The 22695-nt window shown below is 39.3% G+C and overlaps 1 protein-coding gene across 4 annotated transcripts in view; it reads right to left on the minus strand.

Moving 5' to 3' along the window:
- Positions 1 to 22695, minus strand: part of SLC1A2 (solute carrier family 1 member 2) — an 84810-nt gene that overhangs the window by 15505 nt on the left and 46610 nt on the right. For all 4 annotated transcript variants that reach the window (XM_052695242.1, XM_052695244.1, XM_052695243.1 and 1 more), the window contains 8 exons: positions 20278 to 20417; positions 18252 to 18404; positions 17424 to 17674; positions 13541 to 13709; positions 10455 to 10581; positions 6652 to 6885; positions 3757 to 3951; positions 1596 to 1730 (listed from right to left, as the gene is read on the minus strand). In XM_052695242.1, coding sequence (XP_052551202.1) covers positions 1596 to 1730; positions 3757 to 3951; positions 6652 to 6885; positions 10455 to 10581; positions 13541 to 13709; positions 17424 to 17674; positions 18252 to 18404; positions 20278 to 20417 — 1404 coding nt within the window. The remainder of the gene's footprint in view (positions 1 to 1595; positions 1731 to 3756; positions 3952 to 6651; positions 6886 to 10454; positions 10582 to 13540; positions 13710 to 17423; positions 17675 to 18251; positions 18405 to 20277; positions 20418 to 22695) is intronic.

Genomic DNA, 22695 nt, shown 5'->3' on the forward strand with positions numbered 1-22695 from the left:
AACATTATTTTTCATATCTCATTAGACTTCAACACAACCACTGGAAGATGTAAAACAAAGCTGTTAGCCCTCGCCAAATGCTAATTAGCACAGTATCTTCACCAGCAAACTTTGCATAACTTCACAGCAGTAGTGTCAGGACACTAGAGCTTTTCATCTCATCTTTTGTCTCCTTTCCCTTTTTCCTCTGTCTTTCACTTCTGAACCACTCTGGAGTTGCACAAGTGATTGTTAGGCCAGAAGGATCCAAAACCAAAGTTTCGTGCTGGAAGGTTCTTCTGATTGGAATTCATTTTGGAAAGATACAATAAAATATTTCTTTCTGAATTACTTACTCTCAGTCTTGCTTCCTATACTTATATTCAACACTTCTACAGCTCCGCAGCAAGGTGCTTTTATTTCTCTAAGCAGTGCTGGATAAGCCAGAAGTAATGGCACCTAAGCTGAGCCTGAAAAGCAACACGTACTGCTGGATCATAACTGCTGGTAACTAACGGCTCTGAGGTTTGCTAGTGTGGGCAGAGCTTCTCAATCCACAGGAATATTTTTAAATGACATTTCCCTAAAAAAACAAACAAACCATAGGCTTCTTTTGCACATCCTCCTACCAGCTGCAGAAACCTACCTATTTGCCCCGCTTTGAGAGCCAGTAAAAACAGATTTAAAATGAGTATGCCCCTCCCTTTGCTTCCTTCTTTCCAGCTGCAGATGTCTACAACACTTTCCTGTTTTCAATCATGACCTCAGAAATATATTAAAACCCACAGAATATCACATTTTTCTCTATGCCAGCTGCACTCTGACTACTGAACCCTGCCCTACTTTGACATTCTGAGTCATGATATCATGATATTCAGTTATACATAAAATATGTAAGTAATTTTTTCCTCTGCTTTTCCAAGTTGTGATTCTTTCATTTTTCCTTGAAACAGAATCCAGAGTTGTACACCATTCTTCACAACTCATGGTGAAAAGACAGGTAATAACAGACACACTACAGAAGAAATGTTGAAGAATTGATGAAGACCTTGAATTTTTCTCAGTAAGTAAAGATATAATGACAAGAAAATAATTTTCTGGTTTAGCTTAAAATTCTCAACACTGCTTCTGCTTCTTGCATAGTTTCAGTAGTTATCTGGGACTGAAAGTTACTGCAAATGAGCAGCTGAGACTGCAAGCATAGGAGGAAATGCACAAGTGGTATAGAACACTTACATCTCCTGGAACAATAGAAAAATACGTCTTTACTACGTACAAGTATATCAGGGGAGAGATGGCTGTTGATCAAAATATGCTGTGCTGCTATCTGTGAGGCATTATTAAGAAGACAAAAATGCATGATCCTTGGGCTCATACAAGAACATCCTTTGCTCATAAAAATGGACCTTATTAGCTCTGTAACAATTTCTATCCCCTGAGAAGCTGCTTTCAGTGCTTCCTTCCTTATCAAATGGTTCGTGCCTGTTTTCTCTTTTGCTTCATCTGGCAGGAGATTCTTGGAGTTGTCTAGGATCAATAGCTGAAAAGCACTGCAGACAAGCAAGCATTCCCTTCATTCTTCTTCTGCATTGAGCAGAGAAGTCAGCACAACTTACAATAGCCAGTCAACAGCAACAAGCAAACTGATGTCCTGGGTAGGAAGACCCACTGCAGTCAGGATGAGAAGCATAGTGACGAGTCCAGCACTAGGAATACTGGCAGCTCCAACACTTGCAAGAGTGGCAGTCAAACTGCAAAAACAAAAATCAAATGAAAATAGCAGGAAGAGCAATATGAACTTTTGTTGCTTAATCATGTGATCAGTAGGAACGTATTATTCTTAGATGGTTCATTCATATTTATTCATGGTACCTAAAGAGTGAAGCTGACACTGTTCAGGTCTGAACTAATCTATGAGGATGTCAGCCTGACCTAGACCTGCCAGACGGCTGGGTTTGACCCGGACAGTCCAGGTCACAGTGTGTTTATCAGATGTCTGAGTTAGAGTGCAACTTGGCCTTCCAAACCTGCAGACAGATTCCAGCAGGCAGGGGATGCTTCACACTGCCATCAGGCTCTGCATGTGGTGTCATCTTCTTGGGCACAGCGATCCTGAGTTGGTGAGAGAGCATTTCCAAGCTCTGCCAAGCAGAGGCTCTTTGCTGGCCTTTTCATAACAGTATGCACAGGGTTGCATGGGAAAGAAGCTGACACTGTTCAGGTCTGAACAGTCTGGCTTAACCACCATATCTGAGATCACCCTCTCCCAGAGATGATATAATCTGCACGATCAACATGAAGTAACTGTGACTAGGCAAAGACTAATAAGGTCATTGTGAATTTACATCCAGGTTATCTGAATATCCCCAGTATCACATCCTGGGTTTGGCAGGAAAAAGCTAGTAACTTCCCATTCATTAGTATCGGCAGCTGAAAGGATAGGGGTCATATAGGATAGGCTCTTGCAACACTGGAGCAGAAATGTTCTGTTATGTGAAGAGAACAGTTTTCCCACATAGTCCAAAACTGCCTACTGCTTAATCAAATGTGAGTCATAGCTGACGACCACAGCCTTAACTTGGTGTGAGCAGACAGAGCTAGAGCCAGTTCCTCAGAGGAGGGAGGAGGCATAACTCAGATTTGGGCTTAGCTGGCTTTAATTGCCCTGATTGTAATTTGGTTTTTAGAAGTGGCATCTCTGAAATTACTGTTCTCATTTATCAGGCTAGACCTGAATATATCACTTGTCTTCATTAGAAGCATCACTGAATGTTTTAGAAACCTTGTTGTTACTGTTTTAGGGGCTTGGGCAGGAGCTAAAGAAATGGAAAAACTGCTGCTAATACAGCTGGGTAAGGAACACAGAATTATATATCCTTACACAGAAACTTCTTAAGTGTTAAAAGGGCTTAATAAAAGAAAGGTGGGTGGGTGAAAACTACAGGAAGAAGCCATATTTGGCAGCCTTCATTTGTGGTTTACATTTTAACTACTCAAAATGTTACGCCTGGTGTCTTCATCAAGTTTTCCACTGTAAATTAACTAAAGCTGCAGCAGTCATAACTTTGCCTTTGTTTCTTATTAGTCACCGTATCTAATGGGCCTTAAAACTCCATTCCAGTAAAACCATCCTGAATCACTTTTACCCATTTTGAATGGGTACTTTCCTTTGTTGTTCCAGAGATGGTCCTTAATATGAAGAGCTGATATCAAAAGAATAGAGCTAGCATTCTCTGGGTTAGAGAGAAAAAGTCCGAGAGTACCTAGATTGTGCCGCAGGCAATCTCACCCTCAGGATTTTTTACATTGAGTCCATTCTTTTTTTACTGTTCACAGAAATGACCCCCTTTCCCCCCCCCCCCCCCCCCCCAACAAACAAGCAAACAAACAAAAAAACCCAAAGACATAGACATGTTTAGGAGTATTTTTCTCTTCCAATGTATATTATCACATGCGTTCTAGAAAGTTAATGCCCCATGTATCACTTGGGGCATCCCTTTATACTAAAAGGTTCTGCATTGAACAAAAAAAAATGCAGTTTTCACAGAGCATCTTCAACAAGTGTACAAACACCACTAGAATGCATTGAGGCTGCAAAAGATTAAAGATTAACATCACTGGAAAGCCAGGACCTACATACATGCCATTCTTTTGCACAGCATTACTAGAAATCTGTGGTTTTCACAGTGGATTTCACAGCCACTGAGAAGACAGACAAGTGAAAGCTTCGCCTTTTACTGTCTGTAGAAACAAATCTTGCAGTAATTTTAAACTGACCTCACAGTAACTATCTGGCCTCCATCCAGCTCAATTCCGTTCATCTGTGCTATGAAAATGGCAGCCACAGCTTCATAAAGGGCAGTTCCATCCATGTTAATAGTTGCTCCAACAGGAAGAACAAACCTTGTTACACGCTTATCAATGCCTAGGTTTTCCTCAAGACAGCGGAATGTGACAGGTAATGTTCCAGCACTGAAGGAGAGAAAGCAAATAAGTAAAGAAGACGTCATTTTAATGTAATATATATATGTGGAAACAAACTCAGAAATTTTGCTCTTTGTTTACTTTCTGCTTCTACTTTCAGCTGTGATTCCAAGTTTTGGCCATTGTTTCAATTAAATCTACATTTAGCTGGAGATGGGACTGAGGCCAAGGCATGAACTTGACTTCAGGAAAGGCAAGAGCTTGAGAGATTGTAGATGAAGCTTTCAGACTCATTCATGAATTATTTCTTGCATTTTGCTTAAAGAGGCCAGTTCCTAGTGTTTTCTGATGAACAGAATTACAAGCGTAGGGAAAAATCCTAAATGTATTTGATTACAAATTTACTTTGAAGGGAGAAGTCAGTGCTGCATTATTGAATTAAGAGAGAAAAAAAAAAAAAGTAGGCAAATGCATACAAAACACATGCAGCTCCCAGACAGTGTAAGACAGGAAAGAATATCAAACATGGTTGGAGTTTAAGAAGAGATGTGAAAGACAGCTGGAAGGGAGCACCTTGCACTGATCCGTAGTGTCTTGGCTCTGTGGGAATCATTAGGCTATTCTATTCACTTGTTCAAAATAAAACATCTTCATCTAAAAATACTCTTGAAAACAGAACATATTCCTTCCCTGTATATGCAAATATCTTTTACTTCCCTTCCCCAGCACGTCTGCATGCCTCAGGCAAAGGGCTTGCTGCAACAAGTATGAAACCCACACAGGAGCATGTTTTGTTTCCTCACTTTTCCGTATTATCTCTGAGGTCAAGTTCACCACTAAATGAAGTTGGTTGCTGCCTGAAAAGCCATTCTGAAAACAAACCTGACCTTGAGAAATGTGTTTTAATTGATGTCTCATACAGAAGCTGAAGAACATCTGCTGTGGTTTGTTTGCTTTTCTTCATCTGAGTTGGCAGAATTTCTCAAAGGCCTTCACTATCACGTACCACTGATGCTGGTGTCATTGCCCCTACAAAAATACTAGTTTGCTTATAAAGGAATAAAGACCTATCATATTTTCTCAGAAAAATACTTACAGTATATTGTTTCTAGTGCCTTGTAATTTCAGAGTATCTCCAACACTAAAATTCATCCATTACTGCAGAGATGCTATTGATTTTGCTATTGATTTTTCTAACAGATGTTTTTAATAGATGCCATCAAGCCAGATACACAGCACCAATCACTTGTGTTCTAGAGTCTTTACAAATATATACATGCATTTATGATTTATTTTAATTGATGTTGATTGAATGTTTAATATTCTCTCTTTTAAGCCAAATCAGAGGGAATTCATACTTTCTAAAAACAAAGTATTGCTCTTCCATATGTTACTGTAGAGGTTATATTTATAGCAGACGGATGAAATTATATGGTGACTCAGTAACTAATATTTGCAATTCACTTTTGAAGTCAGTTTCATCATCACTTTGCCTTTTACAGTAAAGGCACTCCCATATCTTATTAAAAGAGGAACAGAACAGAGCGTAGTTCACTAACACAGTTAAAACCCAGTACAATAACTCTTCTTCTGAAATACAAATGCCACCTTACCTTTATTTCCACAGAACAGATCACCAGCACAAAATATGTATCAGCCATAGGGTAACAGTGTCATAACATACCCTGGCTGGCTCAACAGGTAGAGACTAGATAAACATCTTCCCTCTCCAGTTCTGTCACCGTGAGCAAGGACACGTTAGCAGACCACAGAAGCAAGGTTTCTTTATTAAAATAGCACAGTAAATAGTCTCCTTCCATGGTTCCTCACCCAACCAAACCGAGAGCCTTAATAGGTCTCTGTGTACAGAGTACTTGCAGCTTCCAGAGGTACCAGGTTAGACTTGTATGACGGTGATTGTTGTCACATGGTCATCTGTCTGTGGAGCTACGAACTGGTTCATATCTGTCTGGCCAGTAATTCAAAACATAATACTGAGGTAAGTCCATAAGCAGAATTTATTCTCCGCATTAACAGTGCATAGGAGTCTAATATATTCAGGGTTCTTTTGTGTGTTTTTTTTTACTGAAGTCCCCTTGATCAGTCAAATTGGTTGAAAGAACAAAATGAGGGCATTATAGTAACTTGGGAACCAGATTCTGTTTAAGCCTAATATGCAGTGAGCTCCCAAGATCTCTCGTGTGTCCTCCACAGAAGAGAAGGAAAGGGGCTTGAATGCACTGAAATCTTCACTGAGATCAGCAGATATACACAAATCCTATTGCATCTCTGCAGATCTCTACTACTATTGTAAGTCAATACAAGAAGCAGCTAGTAGTCATCAGAGACTTTTATCCATTTCTTTCATTTCTCTCCTGAAGTCTAGGGCTATTTTTTCCCTCAGGGCAATGAGACTAGCCTTAACATGCTTTTAAAAGGTAAGTAAATAGTATAATCACTGTTTCCCAGCTGGTGAAACAAGGACAGAGGTAACTGCATACAAGTCATTTGGTCTATGTGAGAAAAGAAAACTAAAAGTGTGTCTCCCAACTCTCCTCAGTGGGCTGTACAGTCTCTGTAAAAATCCCCAGTGTGTGTTGTAACCTACTTCTTCCAAGAAGGCTGGATTTTTTAAAAAAGTTTTTATTCAGTGGCATAAAATGAAGGTCAGAACAGCAGACGTATGACCTTAAAGCAGCATCCTATAATCTGCTGAAAATAAAGAAAGCTGTTATTTCTCAAGTGTACCTGGAAGCTGTGCCTAGCGCTGTGATCCACGCCTGGAAAATCCCAGCAAGGAACGAAAAGGGGCTTTTCCTCGTTATCACAAAGTAAAGCAGAGGCAGGAAGATTCCTCCATGGATGACAAGGCCCACAATCACAGTTACCATGTACATGCCAAGTTGTCTAGCAACTACTTCAAGGTCCTTGATTGCAATGATTTTTCCACAGATGAGACAAGCAATGCCCAAAGGGGAATACCTGGGGAAAGAGAACAAGCATATACAGAGCTGATCTTTGCAGCATGAAGTTGTAAAATGTGTCCTTAACAGAATACAGGACAGAGAAAGACTAGGGGCTTCTCAGGCTCAACACTGAGATGCAGATCATGATGTGACAGAAATTCAGTGGCTTGCTTTCACACCTCTTCTGAAAACACTGGCCATCTCCAGCAAATTCCACATCTAATTCATTTCATTCCATTCTACTGAATGGAATATGCATTTCCCAAAAAGTGTTTGATCCTGGAATGACATCCTTTGAGGATATGATAACATTACACAGGCTTGTACAGGAATGTAGTAGTTGTTTTTAATATTTAACTTTCACAACTCATTGTTCATCTAGTTTCAGGAAGCTGTATTATTTGTTTCAGCTAAATGGCGTGCTCCTGAGAGCCTCTGCTAACTACAGGAGTTGCCACGTGCCCACAGCTCTGTGCAGGGAGATCACAAGCCAAACAGAATGCAATTCTGAAATACAGTTGTCTTTATAAAGACATACACACACAAAAAAATGCTGCTTCTAGCCACAGCAATTCTTTAACAATTCTAGACAGAAGTGAACAAGTAGAACTCCCAAAACCAATCTCTTTGTCAAGAAAATAGGAATAAAAAGCACATCAGGAAAAAGAAACAAAAATTTGCAGTCAATTTCTTGAAACTTGAATGGCTTCCTGCCATTGCAACACTGACTACAATGGAAACTTCATAATTTAAATAAGGTATTATGTCCTGGGTGTACCAACTGGTGCTAAGTGAAATAAGAGTAAATTCTAGTCCTTGGAGTGTTATTAGACGATAGTCGCTGCCTCTCTCCATGCACGGTCAAGATCAGCAAGTTGCAGTAACTACTAAAAGTAGGAGGGCTTTGTGAATAAAAAGAACTTTTTATGTGGCAAGATCCCCTAAAAGAAAAGCAGACGCATAACAGGAAGAAAAATTCATCTCTTTGAGTTGCTTTGTTCAGCTCATTTCTACATCACTGTTCCTGTCTTCATGTCTCTTGCTTAAGTTTTCCTTTCAAACACAGATGATGTTGAATACTCATGCTTCAGGCACCCTTCTCCCTTTTTGACAAACTTTGTCCATCTAAAGCCTCAGGGAAGAGGCATACTGCAGTCCTGTGACTCAGGAACTAATTTGCAGAGACACATATGAATCACGGGTAACAATGAGCTATAGGTATAGGTGATATAGGTGATATATATACCAATTATATAGGTGTAACTCCAAAAGTAATGCCTCCTATTTACTTCCATGGAAACTAAAACAGCTATGTAGAACTCAATGGCACTGTTTGATAGAGCAAATTCTCAGGTATGAAATGCTATTTTTCAGCATAGTCACCACCACTATCTCTGCATTTTTGCCAGCAATGAACAAGAGCCTGAATGCGACACTTATAAAAATCTGCACCAGAGGAGGGGACCCACAGTTTCACAGCTGCTATGATAGTGTGATGGTGTTCTTGCTGAGAAAATGTTGCCCACACAGTTCATCCTTCATCAGATTGAATAGATGAAAGTCAGAAGGCACCAAATCTGGACAACTTGGTGTGTAGTAGGACAGCCAAGATCACAAGGCCAATGTGCTCCATGGTCTTCAAACTGGTATGGGGTCTGGTGTTACTGTATTGCAAGAGAAAGGTTGTCTTCATCTGTGGCTTGACTCTGGAAGATCAACCCTTCAGCCTAGTCAGAACCGTGATGTTGTATTCAGAGTTGATGGTTTGTCCGGGTTCCAGGAAATCCAGAAAGATCACTCCTTCCCTATCCCAAAAAATGATGCACCTCATTTTACCTGCTGAGGGCTGTGTTTTGAACATTTTCTTTTATAAGGGAATTCACACATCACCACTCCATGGACTGCCATTGTGACTCTGGTTCGTAGTGGTGACACCATGTACATCTCATTACTGGTAAATTATACAATCCAGAAAACTGTCACCTTCAGCATCATACTGTTTCAATAGGTTCTGGCAAACTTGCATACAGTATACTTTCTGTTCCTTTCTGAGCATTCATGAGATTCATTTGGCACAAACTGTGATATTTCAGTGTTGCCACCATCATTTCCAATGCACTGAAGCTGATATTCAGCTCCACACATATTTCCCTGATTGTAATCCACCAATTTGCTTAATGCACATTCCCATATCAGTCACCATTTTGTCAGACTGTCCCACTGCTGTCGTCTGTCACACAGCAACAAAGTTTAATAGAATATTTATGGGAAGGTTCAACCTCTCCTGCCATACCACCAACACGTTCCACTTATGTCACGGTCCATTATAAAATAGCTGGTATTAGTTTCAGATCAGCCCTTGTATACATATTGTACTGGGAGAAGGTATTTCTTCTTTTGAAAGACTGTGGAGATACCAAATGTAGCAGTACAGTGCTGTAGTGGAAATGCCAAGTCAGGATCTGAAGCAGTGATTGAGCACCTGGTGGGAAGGCAGGGCCCAGGTGCATGCAATGCAATGCACCTGAGTGACAGGAAGGTGTGGAGTCAGGATCCACCCCTTTCCAGACCTCATTTAAGGGTTGGCAGTGGAAGTAAGAGTATTTTGCTGGAGCTTCCTGCTTTCCTGAGGTCTTCCAAGGTAAGCAGTTCTTTTCTTTCACTTTTGTATCTGTGGCTGCTGTATTTGGGTTCATTCTCATTTGTTGTAGCTGTAGACTTTGACACCCTGCTATTATTGTGGTACCTTCCATCCCGTTATATTGTTACAGATGCCAAAAGTAGCGATGCACTTTTATGTTCTGAAAAACTGGTTTTGTGTGATATGTCCAGGTTTGGCGCTGCATGCCAACAGTTCTGGGGGAAGCCCTCAGAATAATCACCAAAAAAAAGAAAGAGCCAGTACCCTTCCAGAAACATAAACAAGAGCTTAGTCTTCACAGAGTAAGTCATTTGCTTGAAGGCAAGCCAAGCCCCGTTATTACAAATGGGTGTACTTCAAAAATAGGACAGGCATCTTCTACTGCTGTGGTGTTCCAAAACTCAAATTCTGCTGAAATTATGGGGGAGGAACTATGCATCACTGAAGACCACTGGAATTTTATTTGATGGTGAAGTATTTTTATTACAGAAGACAGCAAATGAAGTATGTCTTTAGGCTTCTTTGTAATTATACCTTATAGATAATACTCCGGGATTACTCTGATTGCTCTGTAACCTCTCAGGAAGACATGGAGGTTCTTAACATAGGGTATTCTTGTATGCTTAGTGTCCTCCTATATAATGTGTGTCAATAACAAATGTGGCATTTGAGGGTCTTTGCTGGTACCTTCATGTCTTGGATTTTACTAAACAAAGGACAAAGCTTGTCAATTTCAGAAATATTTCAAAATGATTCCTAAATAATGTCCAGCATACAGAAATAATGCTGTTGTGGTTCTGACATAACTGGTAAGTCTTTAAAAACCAAATTATTTCATTACACTGTTTACTAACAAATGATGTTTACTATATGCTGTAATAGGGTTTTGAGAGAAATTTATTTATTTACCTATTTTGTTCCATAAGTTAGGACTTTGAACTTACCACATAATCATAGTTACTAACTTCATTACGATCTCATTCAGGATATTGAAGAAATCCACCATCATCTTGGCTTGTTCTCCCATTTTCCCCATAGCAATGCCAAAAGCAATAAAGAATCCTATTAAACCTATTGAGAAAAAAGTTTTAAAAGCAAGTAAAAACCATAGGTTTTAGCAAGATCTTGCACCTAGTCGGTGTCTTTGTGCTACCTGCTAATCCACTTTTCAGAGTGACTACAGTGTGCTATACATCTCTCAGGTCTTTTCAACATGAACTCACCCTCAACTTTCATGATTCTATTCTACAGAATATCCTTTAGTACTTTACCACACTCTAACTTCACAGGTCAACTAAATTTTTTATTTTTTTTTTAATTGACTTGATCACCACAGTATTTCCAGTGCTATGCAATTGTTAGAAACCTCATGGCCCCCGGCAAATAGGAGAGGCAACACAGCACCACACCATGACTGTTTTTTGTTGCTGAAATAGTCACTAGAGACCAACAGCATATCTAGCAAGGTTTTAAAAAAAAAAAAAAAAAAAAAAAAAAAAAAAAAAACACTTGGCTGATTCAACCTGCAGACCAGTCAGTCTTGTAATACTAGTAGCAACCCCAGAACGTACCTTTTGCAGATCAGGAGTAGCCTAGTTAAGAAGGTGGGGGTGGGAGGAGAAGGTTTGTATTGTACTTCAAGCTTAACCATTACATTCACATTAAACAGATTGCTGCTGATGGTTTCAGTGAGAGTACATATCTAATCATAGATTCAATACAAGTAAAAATGGGCTCCCTAAATTCAGATGACTAAGGTGAGAAAGCATGCAGCATTAAACTATCAGTGCACCTGTCATGTGTTCCTTTGAAGCTGTCTCTCTAAAGCTAACCCTCACTTTTGAGCAATTTATAATGTTCTGAGAGAGATTATTAGCTGATACTGATAGGTGGTTTGAAAGTTAAGGCATCACTTGAGGGTAGATTTTCAATCATGAGACGAACTCAGTATTTAACAAATGTGTGAACTCTGGGAAATTCCTAAAGAGAAACCAATAAGGATTTAAAAAAAAAAAAATTCTAAAGGATGGATTTCAGCTACTGCTATGCTGGGAAAAGACATTCTGTCTCATATCTTTTCACTGGGTTTAGTAATAAACTTTTTGTGGTGTTTAAGTATCCATTCTCTTGCGTAGAAGGTCACTGTCTAGCACCAACTTATTTTTGCTGAGTCACTTAGAGCACTGATGTGCATGTATGTGTGCTGCAGAGCATGGAGAAATAATGAAAAGTTTTTTAGTCAAAGACCAAGGAACTTCCTGGAATTCAGACTGCACATCAGAAAATGTTTGTAGATGGTTTCGTTTTGTCAATTCCAGGCTAGCTGCTGCTTTATTCAGAGAAGTTGGCTAACGCTTGCAGGAATTTGCCTGGTTTGCACAGTTTATGCAACCTGGATGGCAATTCCTCAGTGTTTTCACTTCATATATATGAAAAAATGTACAACAAATGACTGCAACATTTGAGAATCATCAGTCAAAACACCCCAGGAAATATCCCACCTAAACTATAGTTTTAACAGCATTCATTTCCTTCCTGTATGAATTTTACTCAGCCTTCTAGCTATTCTATCTATGATGGGATCAGCACAGCACAAATTTCACACTAAGTGTACTTCATCTCTTGCATCAGAAATACAATTTCATTTTAGCACAAAGTAAGATCTAGGAGGAAAAAAAAATGCAGGTGATGGTAACAGCATGACCAATGGGCTGCTGTCTCACATGGTGCAAAATTCCAATCTGCTCCTTTGCAAGAAAGCAGCTCTTCTGTCTAGTGATGCAGAGGAATAGGGACCGCAGTGGCAAGCTCACTACAGTAGCTCCAGCTCTTCTTAAGCAGGCTGCTTCCCAAAGAGGAAAAAATTGACCTCAGGTCAGTTTACTGGTATCATGCCCCTGCCTAAGTAAAGCTGCCTCTGCCAGCCAATTCACCAACGCATGGTGGTGGTTTGCAGGCATAGCAATCCTTGGCTTAGTAGGAATTGCTCATCAGCTGTAAGGAGTCTGTAAGGGGCCATCTGCCACTAAAAAGTGAAAGCCTAGTGGTGGGATAAAGCAGTGGTTTAAGTACTGCCACATGCTGTCTCACTGTGAGGGCAGTACCTATAAACACAGGTGTGGACCTTCACCCTGTGAACATGCTGCTGCGGAGCACGTGAGTCTTTAAGCATGGTTGTGCTGATGAACACTACAAATTGAGGGCTAATTTGAGACCAGTTTCACCCACATTCACAAAGAAAGTGAAGAAGGATCACTTCTTTCTGAGCTGATAAAACTGAGTCTAAGCACAGAGGAGAAAGTAAGAGTGGTGTGGCAGCTCTTTGTTCCTTCATGCCTTTGCCTCAGCTTGAACAGGTGCTTCAGGAAAGAGTGGGAGATAGGCAAAACCTTTGTACCACCCCCATATGCTGGCTTGTACAGACAAGATGGCATGATGGCAGTTGTTCATAATGTGCAGCTGGTAAAGGTCAGCAGCCAAGATGAAAGAGAGAGGGAGTTGTGACTCAGAGATGTGTCAAGCCTCTCTGGGATTTTTCTTGGGTGGTGCGGTGCACACCCCACCTCTCACTTCAGGCTGTGCCTCAAGCCAAAATCTAGTTCAGCTTGCCCAAGAAACCTAATAGAAACAACTGAGTTCAAATTCATCAGAGAGTGGGTAAAGCACAGCCTCTTGAAGCCCTCCTCCATACTGTTTTGCCAATATGCATTACTATTAGTCTAGATGGGCTACCTCTGTGATGAAAGGATATTCTGCATGCCTCCTACATAGCTCCTCACTGTACTCCAAACAATTCCCATAAAGCTGCCATTCCAGAGTAATTCACTTGATTCTGTGATACTGTTGTAGTTCTACCAAGACTGTTTGGTTTTCATCTCAGAGACCAAGGGAAGCCGGGAGGTAAGATGATAACTATTTGTTGAGATTGAATTTGCACTGAGGAGCAGATCAGACAATACTGACTACCCAGTCACAGCTAGAAGCTGCATCATGCATATGATGTAGATATTTGACAGGCAAGTTTTCCTACCCAGGACGTTCATGCCATCCTTAAATTCAAGTCCTTTCTTAATGACTAGTTGGGCTTCTGGTGGTGCTTCACGCACTGTCTCATTCATCAGAGCAAAAGCAGAGTCAGTAACATTAGGCGGCTCTTCAATGGGTGGTGGCACCAGCACTTTCTTGGTGACAGTTTGGATCTGAAGGCAATAAAAAGAGAGGATGAGAATGGAGATAGACTGGATTTATTCCATATGAGAGATCAGGAAATAATAATAACTTTTCACTTGAAACTCCAGAGAACTATATTTTTAAAGGATTAGGCACACATTCCACAACCTCTTACCCCTTCTTCCAAAAATAAGTTTGTTTTTCAATAGTTTCAAATGACACGCAGTCCTGGGAATCTTCACTGTGACTCTGGTGTGAAAGCATGGCAAATATTCCTTCCTTCTTGCTAGTGTGTAATGTTTTACAGACAGCTAGCCTCTTTGTCCAGATGGTTCACAAATGGTGCTTCACAGATTGTATTTTACCCATAGATGTAAATTATTTAGCACTGACAGTTGGGTATCTCTAAAATCAGTCACAGCAACAACTCTACAATAAGGCTTGTTATTTAGGATGGACTGTCCAGCTCAAGTTATTGTAGTGTGATGTTTAACTTTACTCAAAAATTCTTATTTCCAACTCAGTGATTGAGGTTATTTAAAATGAAATGCACATGGTCCCAGAGCTCTCTAATTAAAACATTCTAATAAACACATAATGAAGGATTTAAACCACCAGATAACTACTAAATCGAATCATAGAATCACCAAGGTTGGAAAAGACCTAAAAGATTACCCAGTCCAACCGTTCACCTATTCCCAATAGCTCCTACTAAACCATGTCCCTCAACACAACATCCAGCCTTTCCTTGAACACCCCCAGGGTCGGTGATTCCACCACCTCCCTGGGCAGTCCATTCCAGTGCCTGACCACCCTTTCTGAGAAGTAATACTTCCTCATGTCCAGCCTGAATCTCCCCTGCTGTAGCTTGAAGTCATTCCCCCTGGTCCTATCACTAATGACACGAGAGAAGAGGCCGACCCCCAGCTCACTACAACCTCACTATAAATCTGACTACCTTTAAAATAAGAAGGCATCAGTAGCTAAATGACTGTGGACCTCTCCTGGCACATGAAAGGAAGGGTCAGGAGAAAGATAGGAAAGAATGGTGAGGAAGGAATGGGCTCAAGTTTATTGCTAGGCGAAGAAAATGAAGTATGAGGGTGGAAAAAAGAAAACTCAGTGAAAGGACTGCCTTTTCCCTAGATAACACCTTGAGCCTTTCATGGCTCTGAGACAGATGTTTCATGACTGTTTTGCCACTTTTCCCACCAGCTCCCTATTTTCTGTGCTCTTAGAAATATGTTTGAGCAAGGCATTAGAGCTACGCATTAGTCTTTCAAGAACATTTGCATCTTCTTTCTGCTGAGATCACACATTGTAGTACTACAGATGATGATCCAGATACATCACATACCGTTCTAACATACCTTACATCTCTCCTTACCAAACTTGCTGTCTACATTAGAGAGGGGTTTGCAGACAGAAAACCTGCACAGCTCCTGTTTGAGAAACTCTTCAGTTGTCCTGAAACCATCAATTTCTGCCTGTTTTCAATTTTTTTCAAGTGTTCAAATTTATCTGAGAAATGTTATCAATGCTATATATATTTTTTTGTAAAGTAGATGAAATGTAAGAGTGAAGTCGCAGAAATTAAACTTAAAACATCAAAGCACTCAGAAATTCCACAACAGTCGATTAAGATAGAGGTCCTCAGCCTTCCACTGCATGTGGTCATAGTACTTACAACCTCATGACTAACATGCAGTTTAGATTCCAACAACAATATCTGAAGCCTAAAAGCTACTTGAATGTTGCAGTCATTTAAACATGATCGCCCATTTCTCTGTCATGGCTTAACTTAAACCTCTTCTGGAATAGCAGTTTTTATTATAAATTATGAATTTCTTTTCTTGACCCCCCCAAAAAAAAAATCAACAGATACAGAAATTCCATGATGGTTCAGAGTTCAGCTGCCAGATGAGCTATATCAAAATTGCAATTTAATCCCTTAATTGTTTGTAGAACTCCCATTGGGATCACTGCTGCACAATATCACTGTTGTGTATGCTTCAAAAACAACCTTTGCAAGAATTTTGTGAATATTCTTCCTCCTGAGGCAACCTGGAAACTTTAAGTGAAACTTTGCTTGTGGAGAAACTCTGCATAAATGTCTGCATTGAAAGGAATTATTTTTTCCTCCTAACTCCTTTACTGGGTAGTTAAGGACTAAAGGAAGACAAGTTCAGTGTGGAAAGGATTGTGACTGACTTTGCAAATGAGAAGTAGCTTTGTGACAGAGGCTTGCATTGGCAATTAATTTGGAATCTGATAAGAGGAAACTTAGGAAGGCGATAAGCTCAAAAGGGAGTGTCCTTCATGTGCCACTGAAATTACCAGGACTGTGTCTATTGATTGCTATAGGCTTTGAAATGGGTCTGCATTGGTAAGCTTAAGAAACAAATGATGGAATTGGTCATCTGGAAGTAATGAAGTGAATTAAACCTTAATATTACACACACTGAAATAGCAGTAATTAAGCTTTTAAGAAAATTATTTTACATGGGTAGCTTAATTTTTTTTTTCTCCCATATTTTTTCCCTTTTGCCAAGGTATTCAGCCACTTTCAGCAGATGAGAAATTTAGTTCTCTCTTCTATAGTTTAAACAAGGGAAAGAAAGAAAAAAAAAACACAAGTACCCTGTACTCCCCACACTCCATTTTGCAAAAACACATTTCACATTACATGTGGTGTTTGGCCAACCACAGTTTGACCACGACTGACATTCCCATGATGATCTGGAAATATTGAGAATGTTCTCTCATTAAATCCCCAAGGACTATGTGTTTTTATGTGGAAGACTGTGGAAGAAGTGAAGAAATTCATGTCCTTTTGGCATCTTAGGTTGCCTTCTGTTCTTTCACCCCCATGGCCTCTTCTGTCTTTCCCCCCCCTTTCTCTTCAGCCATAATCACAGCTCATGCCATTTCACATAGGAGCTTTTAAGGGCATATTTGGCAACAAAGCTTATTTCATTTAAAAAAAAAAAAAAAGTCTGCATTACTGCCAAACAGCTTAGCTTTAGGAAAAAGCAGCTCACATATAAGAAATTTGTTTGAGAAAGGCAGGCTTGCTGATCTCTTATTTCCTTTATGCTTCCAAGTGAAGCCATTTTTATTAACTATTGGCAAAAAGCTTTTTTTGACAAAATTTATGTACAAAGCAAGCAACACAGGGTCTAACATCCAACTTTCCCAGCGTGCCTCAAACCTGGCCTGATGTACCCACCTATGAGTGGATCAGCCACCTGAGTGTATTATCCTCACATAGGACTATAATCTCTTGATATTATGGGAAGTTGGGTTTCAGAGTACGTTCCCATGGCAACCAGCCTGAATGAAGATCATTCAGCCATTATACACTGGGCACTATAAAGCCATCAACTTTGTAGCTAATGACTAAGACCAAATTCAGTGGGTGTGAAAGATTCTGTAAGTCATCAAGTCACTCAGCACCAAGCCATCATTCATGCCCTTATATATTGTATAAAAAGTGAGGGAAAGTTTTTAAGATTACCTGGTAACAAACTAAAAATAATGTTAAAAAATCTATTAAATAATAATTACTAAACAAAACAACTACAAATAATGTTCTTTCATTTACCTGCTCAAGTCCTAGGACCTGTATTTCTCTTTGCATCACTGTTTCTGTCATTCTTTGTCTGAATAGCATCACTACCTCTGTAGACAAACTCGGTCAATAAAAGAAGTTTTAAAAGATATTCTGAAGGAGTAGAACTTACCTGCTGAAAACATGCTTGGACCAGATTTTCAGGGAACAGGTTTCGGATCAGATCCAAGAAAGCATCCAGACTAGATACTTCATCATTCTTCTTCCCTTGACCAAGCTGCTTCTTGAGTTTTGGATTTCCTGGATGGATAGCTAAAACCAGAATCACACCCAGCACGGCAGCAATAATAGTGGTGGACATGTAGTAGACCATGGCTCTCGTTCCCAATCGACCACTTGCTTTAGCATCTAAACCAGACAGTCCTGCAAGTGTTTTATTTTTAAGAAACAAACAAACAGAGATTCAATATCCAATTCAATAAGCATTGTAGGAAATGCTGTATAATTTCTAAATGTTAATGTCTGCCTACTTTTTCTCTTTGTGAAATTCTCGCTGAAACTTCTCCCTCCAAATCTTATGTGAACAATGCCTGCTGTTGCTACTTTAAAGAGAATAGTTTGAGATTCCATTTGACTGTGCAGGAGACATCAAAAAATAAAGAACAGTTCATACCACCTCTTGCTTATATTGCTGCATATTGTTCACATTCTGGATGACAGAGCAGATGTAAGGCAAGGCATTCTGCTGTCATGACACCTTAATTCACATAGTTCAATCTCAGAATTAGGTGAAAAAACACATTAAGAAAACTCTTCAGGAAGGTGGTATGTCAGCATATTTTTGAAGACAAATTCACTGGAGCATCTATCAAAGTCAGTAAATTAAACTCCAAATACACACTACAACTGCAAAATCCCTGACAGGATCACACACACACAAAGCAAACCAGGTGATTTCTGCAGCAAGCACCTTAAAGTATTTATGGCTAATAGATCTTACCTGTGATTAAACTGGAGATAATTAAAGGGAGGATCAACATTTTTAGCATCCTCATAAGTATATCTCCTGGGAAGGCTATTAACATGATGATGTCAGGGTCAATAGGCGTTGCTAGACGAAGAAGACCACCGCATAATGCACCCAGGATGACACCTGAAAGGAGAGTAAAAGAGAGTAAGTAGGAAAGAAAAGTATACATGAATTGATCCATGTTCATTGATTATCAGAAAAGCCTAGAAGAAAAATAGCTATGGAAGGTGGTTGTTTTTTGCTGGAGAGACTGATTCTGGAAGGCATAATCCTCTGATTGATACCAGCTGTAACATGCTTACAATATATTTCACAACTGAAGAGAAATAGTCCTCAGTTTGCACCTAATATGTTATTCTGCTTCTGCATTGTATTTTTCCCACAATATTTTTGAGGTTTAATAATACTGTATAGTCCTTGTAACACTATGGGAGAGTTACATGCAGGCGAACCTAAGGCACTGAGATGTAGTGATGCACACAGGGTCATTCAGGGTTGGAACTCTTCTCAGCATGACATCTAGCTCTTAGTATAAGAATGATACTGCATGAAAGCAAAACAGCATAAGTAGCTATTTTACAGCCTAAGAAAAGCCCTACAGGAAAGCTAAAATAGTCTTGAGAGGAAAACAGATTCAAGGGTGACCTGGGGCTTTTTGGAGGGGAACATCAGTCATTTACTAGTAACGTGGTCATCTCTGATATTATCAGCACACTACTAAGCAAACTAGGGAATTAAGCTAATAAAAGACCTAGTCAATTCCAGCTTCCCTCCAAATCCTGATTGATCTTTCAGGCAGCCAGACACCACTTTTCTACTCAAAACAGAAATTACTCCTACAGAGCTGTTATTCATCCTTTAAAGTGTCTGTAATGTAACACATGAAGAAAACTTGATTGAAGAAAAATCTGATTCTTAGTACTAATTTACAGCTACCTCCCTTTGATGGACTGCATCCTTCTGTTCTCATGGTACTAACGTGCTCTAATAGTCATTACCACAAAGAATTTCTTCATCACAAGTGTACTGTGAGAATACCTAAAATCCTCTCTCAGAGCTGAGATTTAAAGCCCTGTCTAAATGAAAAAAGAACACATTTACTTCCATATCAGGGTCTTCATAAATGGATATTCTATGTCTACATTCAGCATGCTTTTGTCTTTTTTTATCCCAGTCTAAATTGTAACAAAATTTGACATCAGAGCTTAAGTTGTGATTTGCAGCAACTATACTCTTTGTAGTATCAGTTTGATATGATGCAGAATATACATTTACTTAAAACTTTTGTGGAATTGCATCAGCCACCTTCTAAAGATGATTCAGTGCAAACACTCTGTCTAAACACTTCAGCAGTATGTGTTTTCAAGGCTTAAAAATACGACTATGAAATCTGTAGCTCACAACCAGCTGCTGTTAGTCTTTCAAACAATAACAAAATAGAGTATGTCTATGAATTTGCTGCGTTACGCTGTTAGGCTTTCAGTGAAAATGAGCCAGGCAAAGAGCCAGGGGACCACAATAAAATGTCAAACTGTTCCATATTTGGAAGCTGCTAAAACCAGAGGTAACGTTCAGGATGAGATCACTGAGCGCTGGCTTACAGCTACAGGGGGTGGAAAAACCTTAACAGCAGTGTGAGCTGAGAGATAAAAAGATGAGAAAAAGTAAATTTTGAAAGTTTTTCTCCCTTTTCAAGTAACGGAGAGAAAATCTGCATTGCGTTTGCTTTCACTGAATGACATTGATCTGGCCCACCTTGGGACTTCAGTTACATTCCATTCTAAACCAGAGATGACAGGTAGCTCAGCTGTGTGGACTCATTCCATGTTGTGTTAATAACACCTTGTACACCTGAATTAGAGGGGCAATGCCTAAAGGTGTCCTACTTACTGTCTGACTGTTCAGCTAGAACAGCAGATGAGCATAGAAAGGGGCTGTGGTCTTAGACCAACAAATACAGATCCTCAAAGCACCCAGACAGGCAGATATAGCTTACCAAATACAGTAAGAGTCAGGAGCAGATTCCTGCGGAGCGATTTGAAGAACTGCACACATATGTTCCCAGATCTGTGCTCCACTGGACTCAAATGACTTTCATGCATCCGCACTTCTACTTGCTTCGGCATATTGTTGGCGCTAGAATAAGAACGAAAATCAAGTAAAAGTTAGAGCACAAGATGCCAAAAGGAAGAGGAAAGCCTGAATTATTTCCATCACACGTAACTAGGGAATCTGATGCATATTCCATTGCTTCCCACATTTCATAAACGCCGTATCTTTACTGCTCTAAGGAGAGAGGTGTCTGAAATGTTAACCATCTGATATGTCTCTTCTAAAGGTGTGGCCAGTAAGGTGAATTCACAGGACACCCTAACTGTTTCATGCGTTAACTTATTTGTCATGACCTGGGGAATCTGATTTCCCTGGAGATCACAGCTGTCCACTGAAACAGGAAAGATGGCTGAAAAGCAGTTTATGTTACCAGAAAAATGCATTTAATACCTTGTTTAATTCCAATCCAGAAAAAAAATAAAGAGTTTAAAAATGAGGATTTGATAAAACAATCCATTCCGGGATATTTTGCGTAGGATTCCCAAAACTTTTCAACATTAATATTTTCTAGTAATATAAACAAAATGCAGAAGTCAAAAGAATCTTTTTCAACCAAGTTTTAATGAGATTTGATCAACAGCTACTGAAAAAAAACCCGGAACATTACACATTCCCCATGAAAGCCTTTGGTTTCATTGAATTTGTAATGTTTAAAGGAAAACATACATGTATATATGTACATATATGTGTGTATATATATATACATACATTATATATATATATTTGAGTGATACACATGAGTGCAGGCCTTTGAAAAAGATGCTTCAAACTTTTTCAGTGCCTGATAAGTCATTAGCAATAGATTCATTTTTTATATACAAAACCTTTAAATAAAAAAATAAAATAAAATAAATAAAATAAAATAAAATAAAATAAAAAAAACAAACCCACTAAAAATACTGCTGCAAATAAAACACTTTCCACAAACCTTATAGCCATCTACTTAAATATGAGAAATATCAGAAGAACAGCTAAAATGCGATTTTTATTATCAAGGAAAAAAATAAAAAGATTGTGAGACCTGGTCTTATGCCAGTTTAGGACAAGACTTCAGGGAAAAAAAAAAAGAAAGAAAACAAATCAGCATCTACAGTATTAGATTGAGGTTTACAGACCTAAAAAAAATGTGATAAACAAAACTTGGATGCTCTATTACTTTTTAAATCAAGATATATTGTCCCACTATGAGTTGCCTGGAGCGTATCACTGTGACTGCCACAGAAACAACAGCAAGCTAAAGCATCTCCAGAGAAACAAAGCAATGCTTTATTATACATAGCACAGTTCACTGTCTTCATAAAGTTTCTTGATAGAGAGTTACAAAAATAGTTCTGTGATGTTCCCACTAAAAGTAAAATGGCATTTATTTCCAGTGCACCTATTGGGTAAAATAGCAGCGCCAGTTAAAAATATATCAGGCGATATGTTTTTTTAAGAGACATGGGAGACTTCTAATTGTTGTGATTTAGATTTTGTACCTTTTACATTTTTTAATCGTAAAATGTGCTTTTGATGGTGGAATAGCAAATTAGAATATTTGTGCGTGTTCTGACTGCTCAAATGAGTGGCATAACTTCTTGAAAATCTGTGAACACAACTATCAGATAGAAATAAGAATTAGAGAGCAACGTACAGTTATTTGAAGTGCTGTAAGAAGAATGAAATAGCATCTGTAGTGATCATGCCCATGGGTCACAGAGACATGAAATCACACGTGGAAGCATGCCACAGAATTAAGGAGACTGGGATCTAAACTTTGCAACTAAGGACTACTTCCAGTCTCACTTGTATGCTGGATATAAGTGCAGCACTTATTTGGGCCTATATTCACCAAGGGCTGATTTTATACTCATCCGAAATTTTGAAATATGGGCAGTTGAAAGCAATTCAAAAGAAAATATTAGAAGATCTTCAAGTAGCAAATTACTGGCAGAACTAGAGTGGGTCAGAAAGTGCTGCCTACTGCCACTCAAGCCACGTGTCTTTCCAGACTGGGTTTAGTCTGGTTTCCCAGGTTGGATGCTGTCCCTTTCCCACACCTATGGCTTCACAGTGTCAGTAGAAAAGCTACCTCACAAATACTTGCTGCAGGCTACTCTAAACACCATTTTCCTAATTGACAGACAACAGAAGAAACCATTCCCTGCCCCTGTTGCCCATAAAACCCTCCCATGCAGAAGCAATCCTGTACCCAAGGCTTATTTCTGTTCCCACTTGCGTCTCAATGACATTCGCTGTCACTGTATTTGCTGGCATTTGCACTCCTTGCCCTTAGAGGCTGTCAGCATCCAAACAAAGGCTC

The sequence above is a fragment of the Tympanuchus pallidicinctus genome, unplaced genomic scaffold, assembly GCF_026119805.1.
Source record: "Tympanuchus pallidicinctus isolate F22 unplaced genomic scaffold, pur_lepc_1.0 scaffold3, whole genome shotgun sequence".
NCBI classification, from domain to species: Eukaryota; Metazoa; Chordata; class Aves; order Galliformes; family Phasianidae; genus Tympanuchus; species Tympanuchus pallidicinctus.